Genomic DNA, 18,345 nt, shown 5'->3' with positions numbered 1-18,345 from the left:
CACACCCTTCCTGATCCCCAGTGCTCTGACCTTCTCACTCCGTGTTCTTACAGCTTGTGCAGCAGTTTGTTCAGGGTTACTTCTCTTCACTTACTTCCTTTTTTTTATTTTCTTTTTTTTTTTTTTTTTTTTTGCCTCTTACAGATGGACAAAAGAGGAAGAAGTCATTAAGAAAGAAACTGGACTCTTTAGGAAAGGAGAAGAACAGAGACAAAGGTAAATGAGTACATATTTAGGGATCAGGTCTTAGTTTTGCATATGAGATTTCTTTAGTCTGGTGCATACTTTTTGAAGTAGGATGTTGTTGAACTGATACACTGTCTAGGTGTTTATCTTCAAGCTAAAAATAATGTTTTATCTTTTCTGTTTGACTTAAGTATAACTCAGATCTCGTCAACTAACAGGTTCTGTTTTGGTTTTTTTTTCCTGAGAAAAACCAGGAAGACTTAAAGGACTTCACCAATGTTCTTTCTCCCCATTTTCACCATCTAGTGCAGAATGTGCTCTGTATAACACGATCCAGTTCTTTACCTGCATTTGTACTCTCAATTTACAAAGCACATAAAACCAGCACTGCCCAAGCAAGTCAGTTGTGTGCTTTTCTTTCTTTAACCTTAGGAAAATAGTCACTGTTTAAAAAATATAAATGCTTCAGTGCTACTGATCAGTTGGATTTTAACGAACTCCACGTGACATGGATTTACAGATATGGTTGCACTCTTTTTGTTTGGACACTAATCAGCTTTATGGGCTGAGTCCTGATCCAAGGCCTGAAGTTGACCTGTAATTCGGAGCCGTTTGAACTAAATCTAAATACTGAGTCACTGGAAAGTGTCTGTGAAATTGCATGTAGGTAATTGTGCATCTAAACTTTTGTCCACTTCTGGAAAAGAAGTTCTGGAAAAATGGTTGTAAAATTCAGTATCGATATCCCAGTTTCACAAACATGCACACAAAAGCAGGAATTTGTGACAGAAGAATTGACCTGGTTCCTCTGATGCCCTCACTTTTAGTCCAGTTTAGCAGAAGAATGGAACTTTGAAATTCCACTGAAAAAATTAACATCGCCATTTCCAAGTGAGTTTAGATAGCTGCCAAGAAGAAAATATTTTTCTTTTCATTTATATTTGTTTGATGACTTATAATACATTAATATTATTTTCTTGATTTAAAATTGGTTATGGAAAATATTTGTAGTAGTCTTTCTAAAACTGAATGTGCCCTGAGACATTGGTTTGATATATCCAGTGGCTTCCTATATTATTACATTACAAGTACCAAGCTTTTAATTTGTTACAAGAATTACTTGATATGTGACTGAGCCACATGCAGGAGGAGTCATTAAGGAAGAGATTTAATGATTTTATAGCCACCTTTGGGAGGAAAATATTTTTTGCATTGTCCTGTTAATGCATTACATTTAGTTACATTGTAATTAGTCAGTCATTGCATTGCTGTGTTTTTTCTGTAGTTATTTGTGCAGATAAGAGTGCAAAATAATGTAGCTCTTTGCAAAACCTGCTGTGCTTTTCAGTGTGTTTGCCAGATATTGGTCTTCATAGAAGAGCCTGTGAGGTGCTCTTCTGCATCAGAAAGCATTAACCACATCCTTTTTAAAATGTTTTGTCTTTCACAAATTTTTGGTGTACTGAGAGCTTTCATCTTTCCTCCCTTAGGCGTACCACGACTTTGGTAGTCTCTGTTGAAAGTTTCTCTTTAAAAGTTCTTTCAAAAGTTGAAATATATTTTGAGGTTTTTTTCCTCACATTTTTTCATTACTTCAACAGATTTTAACAGTGATAAATTGCTTTGATAATTCACCGAAGCCAGAATTTTGCTGTGTCACCCAAACTTGGTAGATCTTTGCAGCTGCACTTTCAGAGCTCCACCAATGCTCTTTGGTGCAGTGCCTTGAGAAGTGTCCTTTTGGTGATGGATAGAAATCCTTAACCCAAAGTTGATTTTTTTTCCACTAAATTTTCTGTTGCCAAAGATCTTTCAAACAATATTTTTTCTTATGTTGCCTTGCATTCTTTTGTATTTCCTTACAGCTGTGTTTTCTTTCATCTGACCTTTGTTTCTAATAGTTACACTGCTGCACTGGTTGAGCACTTCAAGATATTATTTTCTGCTATTACACTTCTGTTCAGGGATTTTCTTGTGTGTCTACCTTGCATGATAGCATTTATACTCAATTCAGTTAGTAGGTTTGAGGATATGATTTCTATTCTGAAGGGCTTTCTGAGTGCACTTAGCCTTTTAGGGCTCACCACAGCAAAGGTCAGCACTTTGTACTTACTCATTATTGTTTGAATTTATCTACTTCCTGGTTTTCAGCCTTGCTCATACTCTCTGGTTAACTATACCAAGCATTTTTAGAAATTACTTTGCTGATTCTCCTGATTTTAATTCCTTTCTCCTTATTATTATTTAAAATTCAGATGTTTCAAACATACACCCATCAGCTTTTATCCTTTTCCTGCCATCTCTCACTGTCTTATTCTGAGTTATAGAGATGCACTCTCCACTTATAAAATATTATAGGAGCACCCTCTTAGAGGAAAATACACCAACACTTCTCGAACAATAGAATCTGTATTTCTCTCCTTCCTTTAGGAAAAACTTGGGTTAGTCAGTAAGGGTCCAGGAAATTGGAAGGAGTCACGTTCTGAACAGGTTGTGTTAGCAGTGTGAAAAGAAAGGCATATCTGCTCTTACTAATTGCCAACAGCAAATGTTAGGCAAAAACACCCTAAATAGGAGCAAGTGGCATCTTACTTGTCAGGTTTTCTGGCCATGGTTGGTTCTGATGTACTTTTCTCTGCCCTTCTGAGTTATTAAAGATCATCTGGCACTCAGGTACTTGCTGAGCAGACTCTTAATGCATGACAGCAGAGGAAATGACCAACCAGGACTGCTGGTTTGTGCACTGGGGGCCATCAGTCTGGTACAATGGTTGAAAGGTGGCTGTTTTCCTGTGGGAAGCAGCACCACCAGCATCTCCTCCAGAGTTAGAGGGGACAGTATTGCCCAGCTTTCAGCTGACAAGTTAGCTCTGGAAAGAAAAATGTGAGCCCTTGTGCTGCTGGTCTCCATAAGGATGGACCTGCTGTGCTCACATCAGAATTGGGCCTCCACCACCTTCCCTGAACAGTGGCCTCCATGTCACCTGAAGTCAAAGTTAACCTCCCTCGACATGCCTTTACAGCAACCCTGTTCTGTAAAGAGAGCATCTTCCATTTCTGGGCAGCTGGTCTGAGACATGTGTTCCTCACTGGGAACATGGGTGTGCCACACAGAAGGCTGGGAGCATGCACCCACCCAGGCCAGTCCCTAGTCCTCATGCTGAAAGGAATGCCTTCTGTCTGTTTTGGGGGGCTTGGGGTCGGTTTTTATAGTAGCTAGTCCAGCTGCACTGTTGTGAGAAGAAAACAAGAAGACCATAGGACGTCGGAGGGGAAGCAGATTACCAGACACTTCATACAGAGGAGATGCAGCTGCCTTAATGCAGATTTCATTTCCATCCCTTCATCATCACTTCTGTGAACACAGTTGCAGTTGGGAGAGTAATTAACTCTAAACATTTTGCGTTTTCTCTATCCCAGCCTGGGAGCTGCCACATACCCAGACAAGTAACAGCTGAGGGGACCATGTTGTTGGTCCTGCCCAAAGCATGTGCTACCTGAAAATCTCCTTTTGTGAAGACAGACTCCTGAAGGTTAATCCTGACAATCATGCAGCACCATGGGATGATGTGTGGGTTGCAGTCAAAGATAACAGGGATGTGCCTGGCACAGGAGGCTACAGAGGTGGAAAGCAAAGACCACCATGCTAATCACCAGGAATGCACAGTAAAGGCCTCTCTGCAGCTCTGGCCTGAGAAACCCTCTCCTTTAGCACTGAACTGCCCCACAGTGCAGGTGCCACCTCTCTCCAGTTTGTGCCCCCAAGACTGTTCTTCACCCACTCCACCAGGCATCTATACTTCAAAGCATAACCAAAGGAACAGTACTTATTTTTTCTACGAGATTTAATAACTTGTATTTTAGGACTCAGTCCAATCTATGGAGTTTTTACTGTCTAAACTTCACATTTTATTTAGATGGATCAGTCAGCGTGTCTGTTAAGTGGGAGTTTCAGCAGCCTGTCAGACTTCTGAAGGCCAGTAAAGACACTACAGTAGAATTTAATGCACTTTAAATGAGTTTCATATCTCTTTGTCCTTTTTTATATCCGTCAATTTCTCATTAAAAGGGGAGAAATTGTAAAAGAAGTGTGTTTTCAATTGCTATTACATCTCTGAGTAATTCACCAAAGCAGGATATAGTGAAACTTGCTGGATGTAAACAGACTAAAGAGGAGAAGAGCACTCCACCCAGACATTTAAGCAATATTTTCAGCTTCCATCATTCAAGTGTTTTTGCTTTACCCAGCCTCCTTGTTATTAATGGCCGTCATGGCCCTTGAACCTACTGCCTACAAGTGTCTCCAAACATTGGCTTTTGCTGCAGACAAACAGTACTCAGGCTGAAGGAGCAGTAGCATGCCCGTGCTGCTTGGAATAAGACATTCTCAGGATGCTGTGCATGCTGGCAGCTGGATATTGTTCCCTTCTGAATTCAGTGTTAATTTTTACGGCAGCAGAAGCAGAGTCTTTCGCTGTCCCTTGCCAGTGATATGGGTGCCAGCGTAAGCAGGCCTACTTGTAAAGTACACACAGGCATTCCTGAGAGATATGCCTCCCAGAAATTACTTGTCCTAGAAGATTTTATCAGTAAACCAAGTTCATTTTGCCTTGGTTCCAGAAAACCCTACAGGTTAACAAAGAAACCTTCTCAGAAGTAATAATCACTTGTTATGTGATTCCTTGAGTAACTGAGAATCATCCCTTTTGCTGACGTTTCTGTGTGGAATGTAAATACTTGGCAGGTTCATCTGTGAGACCTTAGCAGAGCTGCTGTGTATGCAGGACTTCCTGAGAAAAGGTCTTCCTGGTCACTCTGGGGCATATGCAAATCCAGCAAATGTTCAATATTTCTTTTGTTCAGAATTCCTGAAAATGTCTTTTATGTCTACTTCCTATTCATGCTCAATAAATTAACTTGTATTAATTAATGTTTGCATTTGTTCTCAGTATTTCAGCCTGTCGTGGTGTCCATGTACCTTGGCACAGCCTAAGGAGGAAGCTGAATAAATGAAGTTTCTTTTTTATTGCAGTTTATCAGAATTTTTTTAAAAGCCTTTCCACTGCCCTACCATGTGCTTATAAAAAACTTAGAATATGTTTCTCATGCTTTCTAAGCATAAAAAAGGGTTTTTTTAATCAACATGGTGTTATATTTTATACTAAAGTCAAGTAAAGTGTCCAAATAATCTCTTTAGTTTTTTGTAAAAAAACCCCATACCTGCTTCCAGAAAAAAAAAAAGCTTAAGTAATTGGGAAGGCCTTATATCACTCCTTGAAGGTCAGTGAGCTCCAAGTAGCTGGAGAAGGGATTTTCAGCCACAGAACCGATGCTAAGAACATTGTCTTATCTCAAATCTCCTGGAGTCACTGCAGGTTTTGAGGAACCTTAAGATGGAGGGAGATTTGCAGTTCTCATTTATGGACTGAAGGTTCTGTTTTCCTTTTCTGCTTCCATCACTGTCTCTACAGATCTGAAATAATTGATTTCAGTTAGCAGAACAGTTACCCTGTCTGCCTAGCTGGGGAATTTGACTTAAAGGCCCCATTTAAATATCCGTTTAAAAGCATGTTATTCTCTGATAACTGTTCGTGTCATTTAAATAGATGTGGTACAAGCCCCTTAGTAAATCTTGGTCACAGGATTTTAGCAACCCAAAACCAGCATTTATGACGTACTTAAGAAGAAACTCTGAATGCTGAGGACACTTTACTTTTCATTTTATTAGTATTGAAAGACTCATTAGAATCTAGAATATAGACCTCACTGGTTCTTAATACACTGTTATGTTCTGTGGGATGGAAAGCAGTTTTCACCAGCTGAAACTTCAGAGAAGTCTTCTAAACTGTATTTGGACAGGGTCATATGAGGTCAAATAAGCTATAACCATGTGGGTCAACATCCTGAATAGTATCATTTGATTAGCAAGAGGGAGGATTTGGGATCACTGAAACTCTTATTTGATCTGGCTAGGAATTTTTCTGTGATATGCTGCTTTTTATTAGAAAATGATGATTTACCGCCAGAGAAAGATTTCCTAGGAACATATCAGTTTTCAGTCAAAATTTTGTTAAGAAACTTGTCTCAGCTGCAAGATTGACTTTCTGGTAAGAGAAGTTATGCACTTCTCCAAAATAGTAGATTGTCTCCTTTGCCAGTAAACACTGAAAACTGGAGTGTATTAACAGTGGTGCTGGCTAAGGATACCAGTCTGTTTCCAAGCTGATTGCCCAATCTGCCAGTTTGTTTCACATTTTTACATGATACTTTTTGTAAAACAGCTTTTGAAGCTGCCCAGTCTCCTCATTGAGTAAGTGATCAATTTTTTTCTTGAGTTTACAGAGAATAACTAGCTTAGTAGCTTTGGCACTCAGTATGTATACAACAGACCAAGGTTCGAGCCACTGCTTTAAGGTACATTACTTCATGCAAAAGAAACCTCTCTAACAGAGGGGGTCCCCAGCCTACAGCTGTAAAAAGGCAATTGGTCCTTTCCTGTGAGACCAAAGTCTCAAACCTACACATCTTGTGACCTGAGTTAGTGCCCTTTCTCTGCCATCCATGGGTTACTAATTACTTCACATGAGTACAACTTTTTTTTTTTTTTTTTTTTTTTTTTTTTTTTTTTTTTTAATGAATCTGAAATGTCGGAAGGGCTGACATTCCCTCTCATTACCTGTGCAGCAAGGATGTTGTTGGGATTGGATGCTTCTGCAGAGTGGTGGGTAGAACATGCTCCCTGCCACCACAGCCCATGGTGCAAGAACACACACACATTTTGGTGGGAACTTGAGGCTGTAGGCAGTCTGCTGAGGGGGCAACTGATTCTCTTAATTTCAACAAACGAGCAAAACATTACTGGGTTTGCCAACTCTTTAATGTAATCACCAATGCCAGCCAGCACCACTACCATCTGTATTTAGTCTGAAATTCAGCCAGTTGGTTTTCATCCAGTTCCACGTCTTTGCCAGACACTGAGAAATCAAGGAAGTGGTCCATGTCCTCTGAGAAGGCCTACAACAGAGCAGCCTGGCATAGACAGAGGCTCATTGTCCTTTCTCTGGCCCACATTGAGCAAGAACAAAAAAACCCCTGGAATCCCACACCTGCGAGTTTCCAAGGAGGAGCAACACCTACCTCAAAACGTCAGCCTTCACATACTGCAGTCGGGGAGAGGGTCATTTTAATGAATCTTGCTAAATGAAGCGGTGCTGGGATCTCGTCTCCTGCTGATCTTGCCCCAGCTGATGTAGGATCAATGGCACCAGCATGCTGTTGGTTATCACATGAGCTAAATACTGCTGTCCTCTCCTAATCTGAAGCACAGCTCTGATCCAAACCAGAGAAATACACAGTGTTGGGTTTTCTTGGGAAATGTTGTAGAAGGACAAGGGTGCTTGGAGTATAACAAAGCACCTGGTTACACAGCCAGAAGGGGACACATGTTGCATATGTGCATTTCAAATTTGTCATCTTAAATGTTCATTAAGAAGATAATTCAGAACAGCCAAAAAATTAACATTAATACTGTCATAATTTTGTGGACACACTCTGCTGAGTATAGGAGGGAAAGGTCTAACTGAACTCCTGGAACTGACAATCCCTGCATTGCTTCATATCTGTGTGATGATGTTCTTTCTTGTCCTATATTAAATGCAGGTGGCTTTAGGTGTCATTCTACTCCTAGGGCACCTCCAGAGTAATTTAATATATGAGGTTCTGCTTCCTGATTCAGTTTTGTCTGGCCACCAAAGTTAATTCATGTCTTAACATTTCATTCATCTAAAGAGCAGGAATGTTCCTATCAAATCAGAACAACAGGCTGTTATTTCTTTAGTCTGATAGACCAGTAGTGTCCTCATTCAAGATTCTTAAAATATCCTCTTCTTTTCAATGCCTTACTTTAATCCAAATCCAGATACAATTTGGAAGTGTGATCAAAGACCTAGTCAGACTTAAAATCCCAGGAGGAATTTTGGCCTCTAATTATTTACACCATTGTGGCAAAAGAGAAGCATAGTATATAAGAGTTTTTCTGTGTGCTTCTTTTTTTTATAATTCCTTTTTTGATGCTTAAAGAAATTTGGTTTTAATCTCTGATGTTTATTTACTCCTGATATGAGGAGGTCTGAAGCTGGAACCTAGCAGAAGTTGCTCTCATTTTCACCAGGATGAATAGCATCAATAGCTGTTTCTTTCATTTCTTTTGAGCACAAAATAGTTCTAGGTGAAAATCCATCTCAGTGGTTTTGCTTCTGCTAATCTCAGATAGGTCTGATTTGAAAATTATTGATGAGAATGTCATTGCTGCTGACTGATTCAGTGTAAAACATTCCATTTTGTAAAACATTTAAACCTTTTACTTCAGGACCTGAGATAAATGCTGATTTTGTTCATTACAATTATATTGATGTGAGATAGCATTATGTTATTTTTCTTAATTGAGACAAACGTGTTATCCTGTATTTCCTTGTGTCCATGCTTTTTGACCATTGTAAAGGAACTTTATACTGATATACCACTATTAAACAGGTTTAATCTTACCAGTATTTTAAACAGTAGAGTTTTTGTATAAATTTAAAACTATGTCCTTGAAGGCTTAGTCTGAGTAGTGAATGTAATTTGAAGCTCTCTGCACAGGTAGATTCATACTCTTCTGGACTGTAGTGAAACCCATGCACATGCCAGGACCCCTTGACTCTGGTGCCCTACAGCATTTATCAGAAAAGTAGCATGGTGAAGGGATCTGAAACATGAGAGAGAGCTTTGGCACAGTACAATGAGGCTCCCCAGTCTCAGGATGGTTACCAGAGTTTCTGATGCCCCTCTGCACCATCTACATGTAACCAGAAGTGCCCAACTTCAGTGACTTTTGGTGGAAGCTAACATCTTGATTAGTGATCAAGTGATTTTTCAAGATTCTTTGCAGTGTATCTTGCATTATGGGACTAGAAATATGATTCAGAACCGTGGGCTACAATTACCTGGCACTGTTGTTATTATTGAGTCCAATACTTCATTGGAATTACAATGTATTTAAAGGGACTTCAGATTGTTTTTCTTAACAACATCAGACTTAATTATTTTTGTACTAAATAAATATCAGATGTTTGGTAACTATTAAGGGTTTGTTGTCGTTGCAGAATTTATTCCCCAGGCTTTTGGAATGCCTTTGTCTCAAGTGATTGCTAATGACCGGGCCTACAAGCTCAAGCAAGACTCTCAGAGAGAAGAGCAAAAAGATGTTTCAGATTTTGTGGCCTTTCTCTTGCCATTTGGAACTAAAAGACAGAACAAAGAACTTTCAAGCAGTAACTCATCTCTCAGCTCAACCTCAGAAACACCGAATGAATCCACTTCTCCCAACACACCTGAGCCAGCGCCACGAGCAAGGAGGCGTGTAAGTAGACACATCACAATGGGGTGTGTGACTGTAGGTCCAGGGTGTCTAGCTGGACCAGGAAAAACCTGCTGTGTATGTGGACTGTGGAATACTTTTTGTTCCAATAGTGGGTTTTTTTCAGGTGGAAGTCAGCCTCATCAACATCAGTAAACTCTTAACTGTAGTGGGAATCTTCTTCTGCTGCTGATCAAAAGATCATATAGACTCTGTGAGTCTGTAACAGATTGCAAAGAGGTGCAGAGATTATCTGGAAGTCTTCCTGTTTGCTCCCTTTATCTACCTCCTTCTAACTCTTTTAGATTTAACAAATTCCATCTGTCTTCAACCAGGTTTTTTCAGCATGGAAAGTTAAATCTATGTGTTTGATATTCGTAGCTATACCTATCTTAATCTATCTCTAACCTGATAATAAGTCTGACTATTAATCCCTACCCTTTTATTAATAAAAATCCTCATGGTCTAACCTGTATCACATCCTCTGTGGTAAGTAAGGAGTTGTCAGACTAGATTCATACCAGGGTCTTTGAAGGATGTTTCTGCATGAAGGCTATGAAGATGCCTTTGACAGCAAAACACAGACTGGTGGGTTTGGGTTGAATATAAATCCACATGTAAATTTGAATATTTCTTAGCATAAATCTGTTCCTTGTAAGTAAACTTTATGCTCTGAATTTTCCAGTTCTACAGTTTAAACTTTGAATAAAACCCCTTTTAAGAAATCTGAGGTACAAGAACAGACTCTGGAAAAAAAAGTATTTTCTTAAGAATCTCACCTTTCATCGTTAGGAAAAAACCTCCTTCATAGAGATTTTCTGTTGGGCTCTTCAAACCAGGGTTTAAGAGGGGTAGAACTGGAGTAAGTTGCAAATTGAGAGAAGGCAGAAGGCAAGTCATGGGGCTCTTTGTTCGTCTAGCTATCAGCTGAAGCTTGAAATGTCTATATTCTATCTGCAAAACTGAAAGCATGATGTTTTCAGTCTTGTATGTGCATTAATGCACATCCATTGGTCTGTGCAAACCATATGAACGGGCATTTGTGCTCACACAAAAGTGCAAATCAACTTTTCGAAGTGTAAAGGGAAACACATTAACAAAAATTCATTGTGTGTACTCATTGGCTTCAGAACCGTTTTTTCATAGGAGAGAAAGATAACTTGTGTGTCCAGAGGTGAGTCATCTGCTGTTCCTTTCATGAAGCATGATAAGATTTCTGACATGCATTTGACCAGTGAGCAAGCAGAAGAATATGGATCTTTTGGTACATCCATAGAGATCCATCAGGACCAAGTTCCTAGAAGCTGAGGGAGAGTTTTGCTTGTTTCGTTTGGATAGTTGGTTGGTTTTAGGTTGGGGTTTTTTCGTGTGTTTTGTTTGTGGGGTTGGTTTTTGTTGGGGTTTTTTTTGTTGTGTTTTTTGGGGTTTTTTTTTGTGGTTTTTTTTTGTGTTTTTTTTTTTTTTGTTTTTTTTTGTGTTTTTCTTGGTTTTTTTTTTTTGTTTTTTTTATTTTTCAGTACTGACATTGCAGCTTTCAGAGTGCAGAATTAGAGCCTTTAGTCCATAGCCATGAGGATGCAGAAGGACATGGTTCACCTACAGAGAGATAAGAGTAGACTAAGGCAGGCAGTATGACATGAGGGAGCTGGCATTTTCTCTAGGGAATAAACTTAGTTAATGAATTTAATGAATTGACAATTATTTAACATTAATATCAACTCATGTCCCGTATCTTGTCTGTCTTTATCATTCTGTTTATCAGTGCTTTTACTCCTCTGCCCTGAGCTTGTTTAGGGAATGGTAAGGAAGCCTGCGCTCACCTTTTATCTCTTGAGCACTGTTGCACTGTTTGTTTTCAACTGACAAATGCTTACAAAAAAAATTAAAAATTCTTTGTTAATGCATGCATGCAACTGATACATCAATTTATCACAAAAATGCTGCAGAGATACCTGGAGTGAGTCCCCTTAAACTTAAACTGGAGGGATTGTTTATCCTTGCATCATTCACTTCTTATCAAGTGTGTCATTCACTTCTGTGTATTTCAGTGAGTCTTCAAACACTCAGCTGAGACTTTCAGTAAGAGGTAGAAGGTAATGCTGGCTGCAGAGTCATAGTGTGAGGGCTGTCATTCTCTCTCCTCTAACAGCTTGACAAAAATCACTGTTGCTGCATTTTTTTGTGTAAAATTTTTGCCCACAGTTGGAAGTTGAGACTTTAAATTCCACTTTTCTTTGTGTTTCTGTCTGGTTGACTTAAGACTTCCCCAGTGTATTCAGATTTTGAACTCGTCACAGCGGAGCAGGCACTGGTATCCATTCTGTGCAAAGGCAATGCCTGGTAGATGGAACTTGATTTTCTTTATTTGCTGGCACTGCAGTTCAAGTTTCTCACTGTGTGTGTTACTAGACCTGGAGCAGTGGGCTGTGGTGTGCATAGTCTCCTCCTGCACTGCTCCTCAGCAGTCAGGTAGGTCTGTCTGAGCCCAGACTAATAGGTCTGGCTGAGCTTGAGCTGGATCCTTGGAGCGTGTTGGTAATGTTTTCCTGTGCACTTTGTAAAATCAGAGCTGGCCTGGACTTGGTATTGCCAAGGCAGTGACTTCAGTTGCTGAACTCAAGGTCACTCTTCCTAAAGCCAGCTCAGTGTGCCAGCTAATCCACAACTTTGATAAAATGCCCAAGGACCACGGTGAACTGACAGTATTTGTATCTATTTTAGGGATCTGAATCCAATTTGAGTGACTCTGATAATGATTCATGAGGTGAGGATGCTTTGCAGACAGGAAAGGACCAGTAAAGGCAGGGTATAAAAGCAGACACCTATCACACAGGCGCTGCAGTGGTGAGGGTGAGGTTAGGATTTTCAGTGTCAATTGATTAATTTGATGTTTAGAATTCCAAACTCTTAAATAAAATCAGAATATCATTCAGCTGGAATTTTACACACATGGATCATAGCCAGAGGTTCTTGTTTGGTTTGGATGGATTTTTTTGTTTGTGTTTTTGTTTCCTGCTGGCTGGAAATGGTAGAAGGAATCAAGCAGATGTACTTTTGAGAGACATTAGAAATAAAGGTCAAAAGTTGCATTCTAAAGGGTCTAGTAATTGTTTATAGTAATGTGGGTAAAAAAAATCTAAAAACTTCACTGTACTTCATTTATACATTTACTATGAGTTACAAGAAACAGAGCTATACCTGATAAATTACATTGGGAGGGGGTGGGTTTAGGGTATTATAAACTAGAAATTTATCAATGAGTTTGAAATCTCAGTGGACTTTTTGTGAGTTTTGCCTATGAGTTGAAAATCTTCATACAGTTCAGTTGGCTAGGCTGATGGAACAAAATACTTCTAGAGCTTGAAATTCCCTTGTAAGCAATTGTACAGTTCTCATTTAATAGACGTAGAGTTCTGACTAGCAGTCTATAAATTACCTGCCAGCAGAACAGTCTGCTTTTAACAAACTACAGTTGTCAGAAAAGTTTAGAGTAGGAATTTACATTTACTTTATTATTTCTTACATGCTGCATCCCTGAACAGTGCATTTTAAGTTATGGTAAAATTTATGCTTTGTTTCAGAAAGAAAATAATTTACGACATATTTTTATTAGAATTAAAACCTGAATTTTTTCTTTGTGTTTTATTATTACTATTATAAGACTACATGTAACCTAGAACGGTTTTGGCTCATAAGTTTAATAAGAATTGAGAGAGATGGTAATTTTGAAGTGGCAGTAATCTTGTGCTTTGAAAAAGAAGGCTTGTTTTTCAAGTGTGAGAATTGAAACATGCCATAAACCTCATGCTGCTTGTGCTGCTTTATCCTTTACAGACTGTTTGAACTTCCACAGCTTGCTGTAATCCAAACCTGGCTTTCAAAGCTTTCATTGGAATTTTGATGATTTTAAAATATTAAGAAGTGTGAAGTAGAATTATTTAAAAAATACTACTCCTAAACTTCTCTGGTGTATCTTTATTCTGTGGTAGAGTGGGATTATTTCAAACTCCACAGCTCTATGTATTTGTGATATTAACTGTTAACTATATATGGTTGTAAATAATTTTGCATAAGTTTCACTGATGCAAAACTGATGTTTACAATGTCTACAATGATCCAAGCTACAGAAGAAGTAGGCTGTAAGATTTAAAAATATCTCTATGTCTCCATGCACATGGATATAGTACTGTTGAGGTGCACCCACAGATCATGATTCATCCTTGCCCTGCAGTATGTGCAGGCTTACAACAATAAAAAGATGGAGTGAATGAGTGGAAAGCATTTTGGTTTTTCAGTATTTTAATTTTTATTCCTTGTAATAGGATAAGAATAACATTGGTACCATAGCAATTTTTTGTATCCATTACAGTGGTATTATAACTTTGTTAATTTATAAAAATGTTGTAGCTAATTGCATTTTTATATTGGTTTGTTTAAAATGCAGGTAGGCAAAAGTCTTTGTTTGATATCCTGTGATTCTGAGTCTGCCCCAGCCCTACTGATTATTCATGTTGTGTGTATTTTACAGGGCGCGATGTCTGTGGACTCTATTACAGATCTTGATGACAATCACTCAAGATTGTTGGAGGCTCTCCAGCTCTCTTTGCCAGCAGAAGCCCAGAGCAAGAAAGAAAAGGCAAGAGATAAGAAACTAAGCCTGAACCCTATTTACAGGCAGGTTCCCCGGCTTGTAGATAGCTGCTGCCAGCACTTGGAAAAGCACGGTAAGAATATTTTGTTTTCCCAGGAGTGGCTGATGTATTTTTACTATAATATAAATAAATTCCTATTTTGAGAAGTATATGCTTCCATTTGTAAGGACATCTTTGAAAGCTAGACATTTTCCCTCCTGTTTTGATTCTTGCTAAAAATACTGTCTCACAAGTAATTCGTACATGATAATGTACATGAAAACCTCCCAAACTGAAGATCTATGCCACAGGCTTGTAAACTGCCCATAGAGCACAGGGATAGAGGCTTTTCTTGGAGGTCACTCCTCTTGTATGGGGGTGCTCAGCTCTGCAGAAACACCTCTTCACACCTCACAGGTTTACCTGTACTTTCAAAATAAAAAGTCTGAAATGTGCCAGTCAGTCTGGAGTCATTCTTGACAACCAGTGGATCTTAAGGTGTGAGATGAACTGTTTATCCTGTAGTGCAACACTTTTTATATTTGACGACAGGGGCTCAGAATAAGAAAGAATTCCATACTAAATATATATTAAGCTCCAAGAAGCCTGTTGACTGCAAGGCTTGGAGGCTGAATACTCAGTTTGTCTCCGGCTTGATTCCTCCTGACCAGCCTCAGGCTCAGGCCTGCTCTCTCCAAAGGAAATTAAAGATTACTGCCAGTATTCTTCTTATGTGCTCATGATTGTTCAGACACAAGCCTCCCACCTCTTTACATAATACAGAAACAATAGTCAATCTAGGTATCTGCTCACCATCTCTGCCAATGTATCTTAACCTTGTAAAGTTTTTTAATGGAAATTGAATAACTTGGCCTCAGTGAGATGGAGTTATCACATGGCCAGATAATCAACAAACCATAAAATAATGGTGATTGTAACAGCAAATGATGTATTTGATGCTAATTTAACCAGCAAGGAATCATTTACTAACTCTGAAGGAAAAGGTTTTGTAGATGAGGGACTGCAATTTAAACAATGCTGAGCTTTCACAATTTATAACTGAAAACTATCTTCCTTACAGATATATCAAGGAACACTGTTAGTCTTTTACAGAGATTAGATATCATGGCTGACAAGTATACATGGGATGATTAAATTTGAGGTTAATGACTTCCATCACTTTAAGCAAAGGTGGCTGAGTTTGGAGAACATAAAAGTATAAGTCAGCCAAAAAAGCCATCCAGCTGAGTGTCATTTGGATAGTGTGATTTTATGTCACCTGATCATCTGTGGAAATTTTTTTATTTCACTTAACATACTGTCATAACAAAGTTTTTTTCTATGTGATGCTTTTTACAAAAATATTTGCTTTATATTGAAGTCTCCTCTTAAAGGTAATTTATGATGGTTTATTGTGCATTGTTTAAGAGTAAACTATAATATACCACAATGCAATAATCTGATTTAATCTGCTGTCCACAAGACAGTTATTGGAACTGAGAGAAATTTAAAGATTCTAGAAGGTAGACACTGTAGCAACATCATTCCAGGCTATATGATGGACCAAGTTGCTGATTCTGAAGATACTTACCTGTATGCATAAGTCCTTTTTCAGCAACAAATCATCAGCAGTTTCTGATTAATGCTTTAAAGGATAATTTTGAGCATTATATGACAAACATTGGTTATGTTCTTAGACATGAAAGCCCCTGTCCTTGTTCACCTTTCCCGTTTTTCCTGGGATCATGTCCCAGAGGTATAAAGGCCTGGCTTTGTTTAGACCTACAGTGTAGAACAAGCACTGTATGTCTTTTTAGGAGTGGGTAACCAGCCTGCAGGTTTTGCCTACTGTGTGTATCTTCATCTCAGATGATTCCCTGCCAGTGTTCCTGAGTTTACTAAATGATAGTCCATCAATGTAATTTCCTGTTAACCAAAGAGTGAAGATGTAAAAAGAGGTATTACGTTGAGACTAAAATCTAAAAATCAGAATCCTGTCTGAATTTCTCTGATGAAGATCTTCAGCTCCAAATAATGCTCAAGGTGACACATCTCCAGCAAGCATGTGTAGCCTAATGGCTGTCAAAAGGCATTTGTTTCACAAGGTGATTAAACATCTCCTATACGTCAGTAGAGATTAGAGCTGCAGAGTAGCCCTTGTTAGACCATAAACTTCCAAGCTTATAGATTATTTCATCCCTTTTAAAGAAGTGTATAACCATGTAAAATTACACTATGTACACAGGCCCTTAAGGCTCTAAAATTTCCACTGACATTGTTATTGCTGAAGACCATGTCACCTCTCAAATTTTTCTGGTCCTGTTAGTCTGCAAGATCGGTCCATTCAAGAACCGTATCATCATTTGTTGTATTTGTAGTGGCTTTCTACAGGGCTAGAAGAATATTTGAACTGTGATCTTGTAAAACACCAATTGTGGGCAACACCAATTTATTGATCACTTTAAGTCTAAATGACTAAATGACACTTCTGCACTTGGCCTAAAAGTGCAACAACAATGCTTCTTTATAGCTTTCCCTCTGTATAATAGCTATTCCTACCTTACAGACTGCACACAACTCCCAGTTGAAGTTCTTCCCTTTCATAGTCTGCCTGAGTGTGTACCTTTGAAGGAGACTCCCAGCTTTGTCTTGACAGGCACTTTATAGACAGTGAGTTACCCCCAAATACCAACTTCATCCTGTACTCCAAGACACAGCCAACGCCCACATATATAGTTGGTTTACTGCCTATTTCCTTTGATGTCAGTCCTGGAAGTTACACCTGCAAACCCTGAGCAGTGCCTCAGTCTCTGCATACCTTTGTTCCTCATAGCAGTGGCACTACCAAAGTGGCATCACAAGAAATGTCACAGAGATGCCACTTTGCAGATTAAGTGTGATCCTTAAAAACCACAGTGGATGGCTTCTTAATCACAAACTAATCTTGCATCAACATGGTAAGTACAAGTTTGTGGAGAAATAAGTTGCTTTTTTAAAAAAAAATCCTTTTAAGAACACACGTAGGTCAGAATGCTTTGGTTCGATACAATTTTCAGGAAAAATTGGACAATAAAATAGTACTATGATGTGTTACACTTGCAGGTCTCCAGACAGTAGGAATATTCAGAGTTGGAAGCTCAAAAAAGAGAGTAAGACAGGTGAGTGGATATGGATATGGTTTTCTTTCATCAGCTGTGATACAAACAAATCTTACTCCTTTTGTTGTGATTTCTTCCCCATCTGTGGTATGGTGATATTTAGGCTTTCTGGGTCAGTGACTTCACTGGTTTTTTTGATGGCTCATAAAAGGCTGTTTCCAGTATATTTTAGATGTGGTGAAATCCTTGTCAGGTTCTCAGCAAGTTAACAGTCTCTGTATGTTTTGCTCTGCAAAAGTAGCACAGGGTTGGAGATCCAAATAAACTACGGTGAAGAAATTTTCCAAAGGTCACACTGCAGGGAAAAAAAAATCTTGGCTGTTCGTTTCATCTCAGAAACAGCTGAAGCTCCCAAAGTAAACTCAAACTGTAAATCTTTTTTGGAAAACTCATGGTATGAGAAAACATGCAAGTACAGAACAATCTCTTTGACCCTAAGATCTCTGCTCCTAAATATCACATTTCTTTTACCCCTGCTAGACTTCAAGGTCAGAGCAGACCCTTCCAAGTCTTAGTCTCAGCCAAATGATGAAAAAGCAAACATAGTGTACAATTAGGTTCCAGATAAAAAGTCAAATGTGGGTGTTAGCTCCTAGGTATACCCTTTATTCCCAGAATAATACCAGATATTGCCCTTTTATTCCCAGAAGCTGGGAATGCATGCTGAATTAGAGCAATGGAGGATAGTGGTTTGTGTTTGCATGATGCATAAGGAGGGGATAAAAAGTTACAAGAAAATACTCCTCTCAGGAAGTTAAGACCAAAAACATCAAACAGAAAAATAAGGAAAAGAAAACTCAACTGCATCTGATCCCAGAAGTTACAGTTTTTTTGCAAAAAGTTGCAAAAACTTGACAGTGTAATGTTTTATCATTCTGGAAAGGTACCTTGAATAGCTAAACTGAATTAATTTTGGCAGGTAGGACAGTATAACCTACTGAATTGTAGCTCATTCTCCAGTAGTTTCTATTCCT

The 18,345-nt window shown here is 38.7% G+C and overlaps 1 protein-coding gene across 3 annotated transcripts in view; it reads left to right on the top strand.

Annotated features, from left to right (window-relative positions):
• ARHGAP6 (Rho GTPase activating protein 6) overlaps positions 1-18,345 on the top strand; it is a 159,987-nt gene that overhangs the window by 117,898 nt on the left and 23,744 nt on the right. For all 3 annotated transcript variants that reach the window (XM_066313859.1, XM_066313861.1, XM_066313860.1), the window contains exons 3-6: positions 145-216; positions 9,329-9,585; positions 14,111-14,306; positions 17,316-17,371. In XM_066313859.1, coding sequence (XP_066169956.1) covers positions 145-216; positions 9,329-9,585; positions 14,111-14,306; positions 17,316-17,371 — 581 coding nt within the window. The remainder of the gene's footprint in view (positions 1-144; positions 217-9,328; positions 9,586-14,110; positions 14,307-17,315; positions 17,372-18,345) is intronic.

This window comes from Sylvia atricapilla, chromosome 2 (assembly GCF_009819655.1).
Source record: "Sylvia atricapilla isolate bSylAtr1 chromosome 2, bSylAtr1.pri, whole genome shotgun sequence".
NCBI classification, from domain to species: domain Eukaryota; kingdom Metazoa; phylum Chordata; class Aves; order Passeriformes; family Sylviidae; genus Sylvia; species Sylvia atricapilla.
Note: the sequence above shows the minus strand (reverse complement) of the source record. Positions and strands in the feature narration are given on the sequence as shown.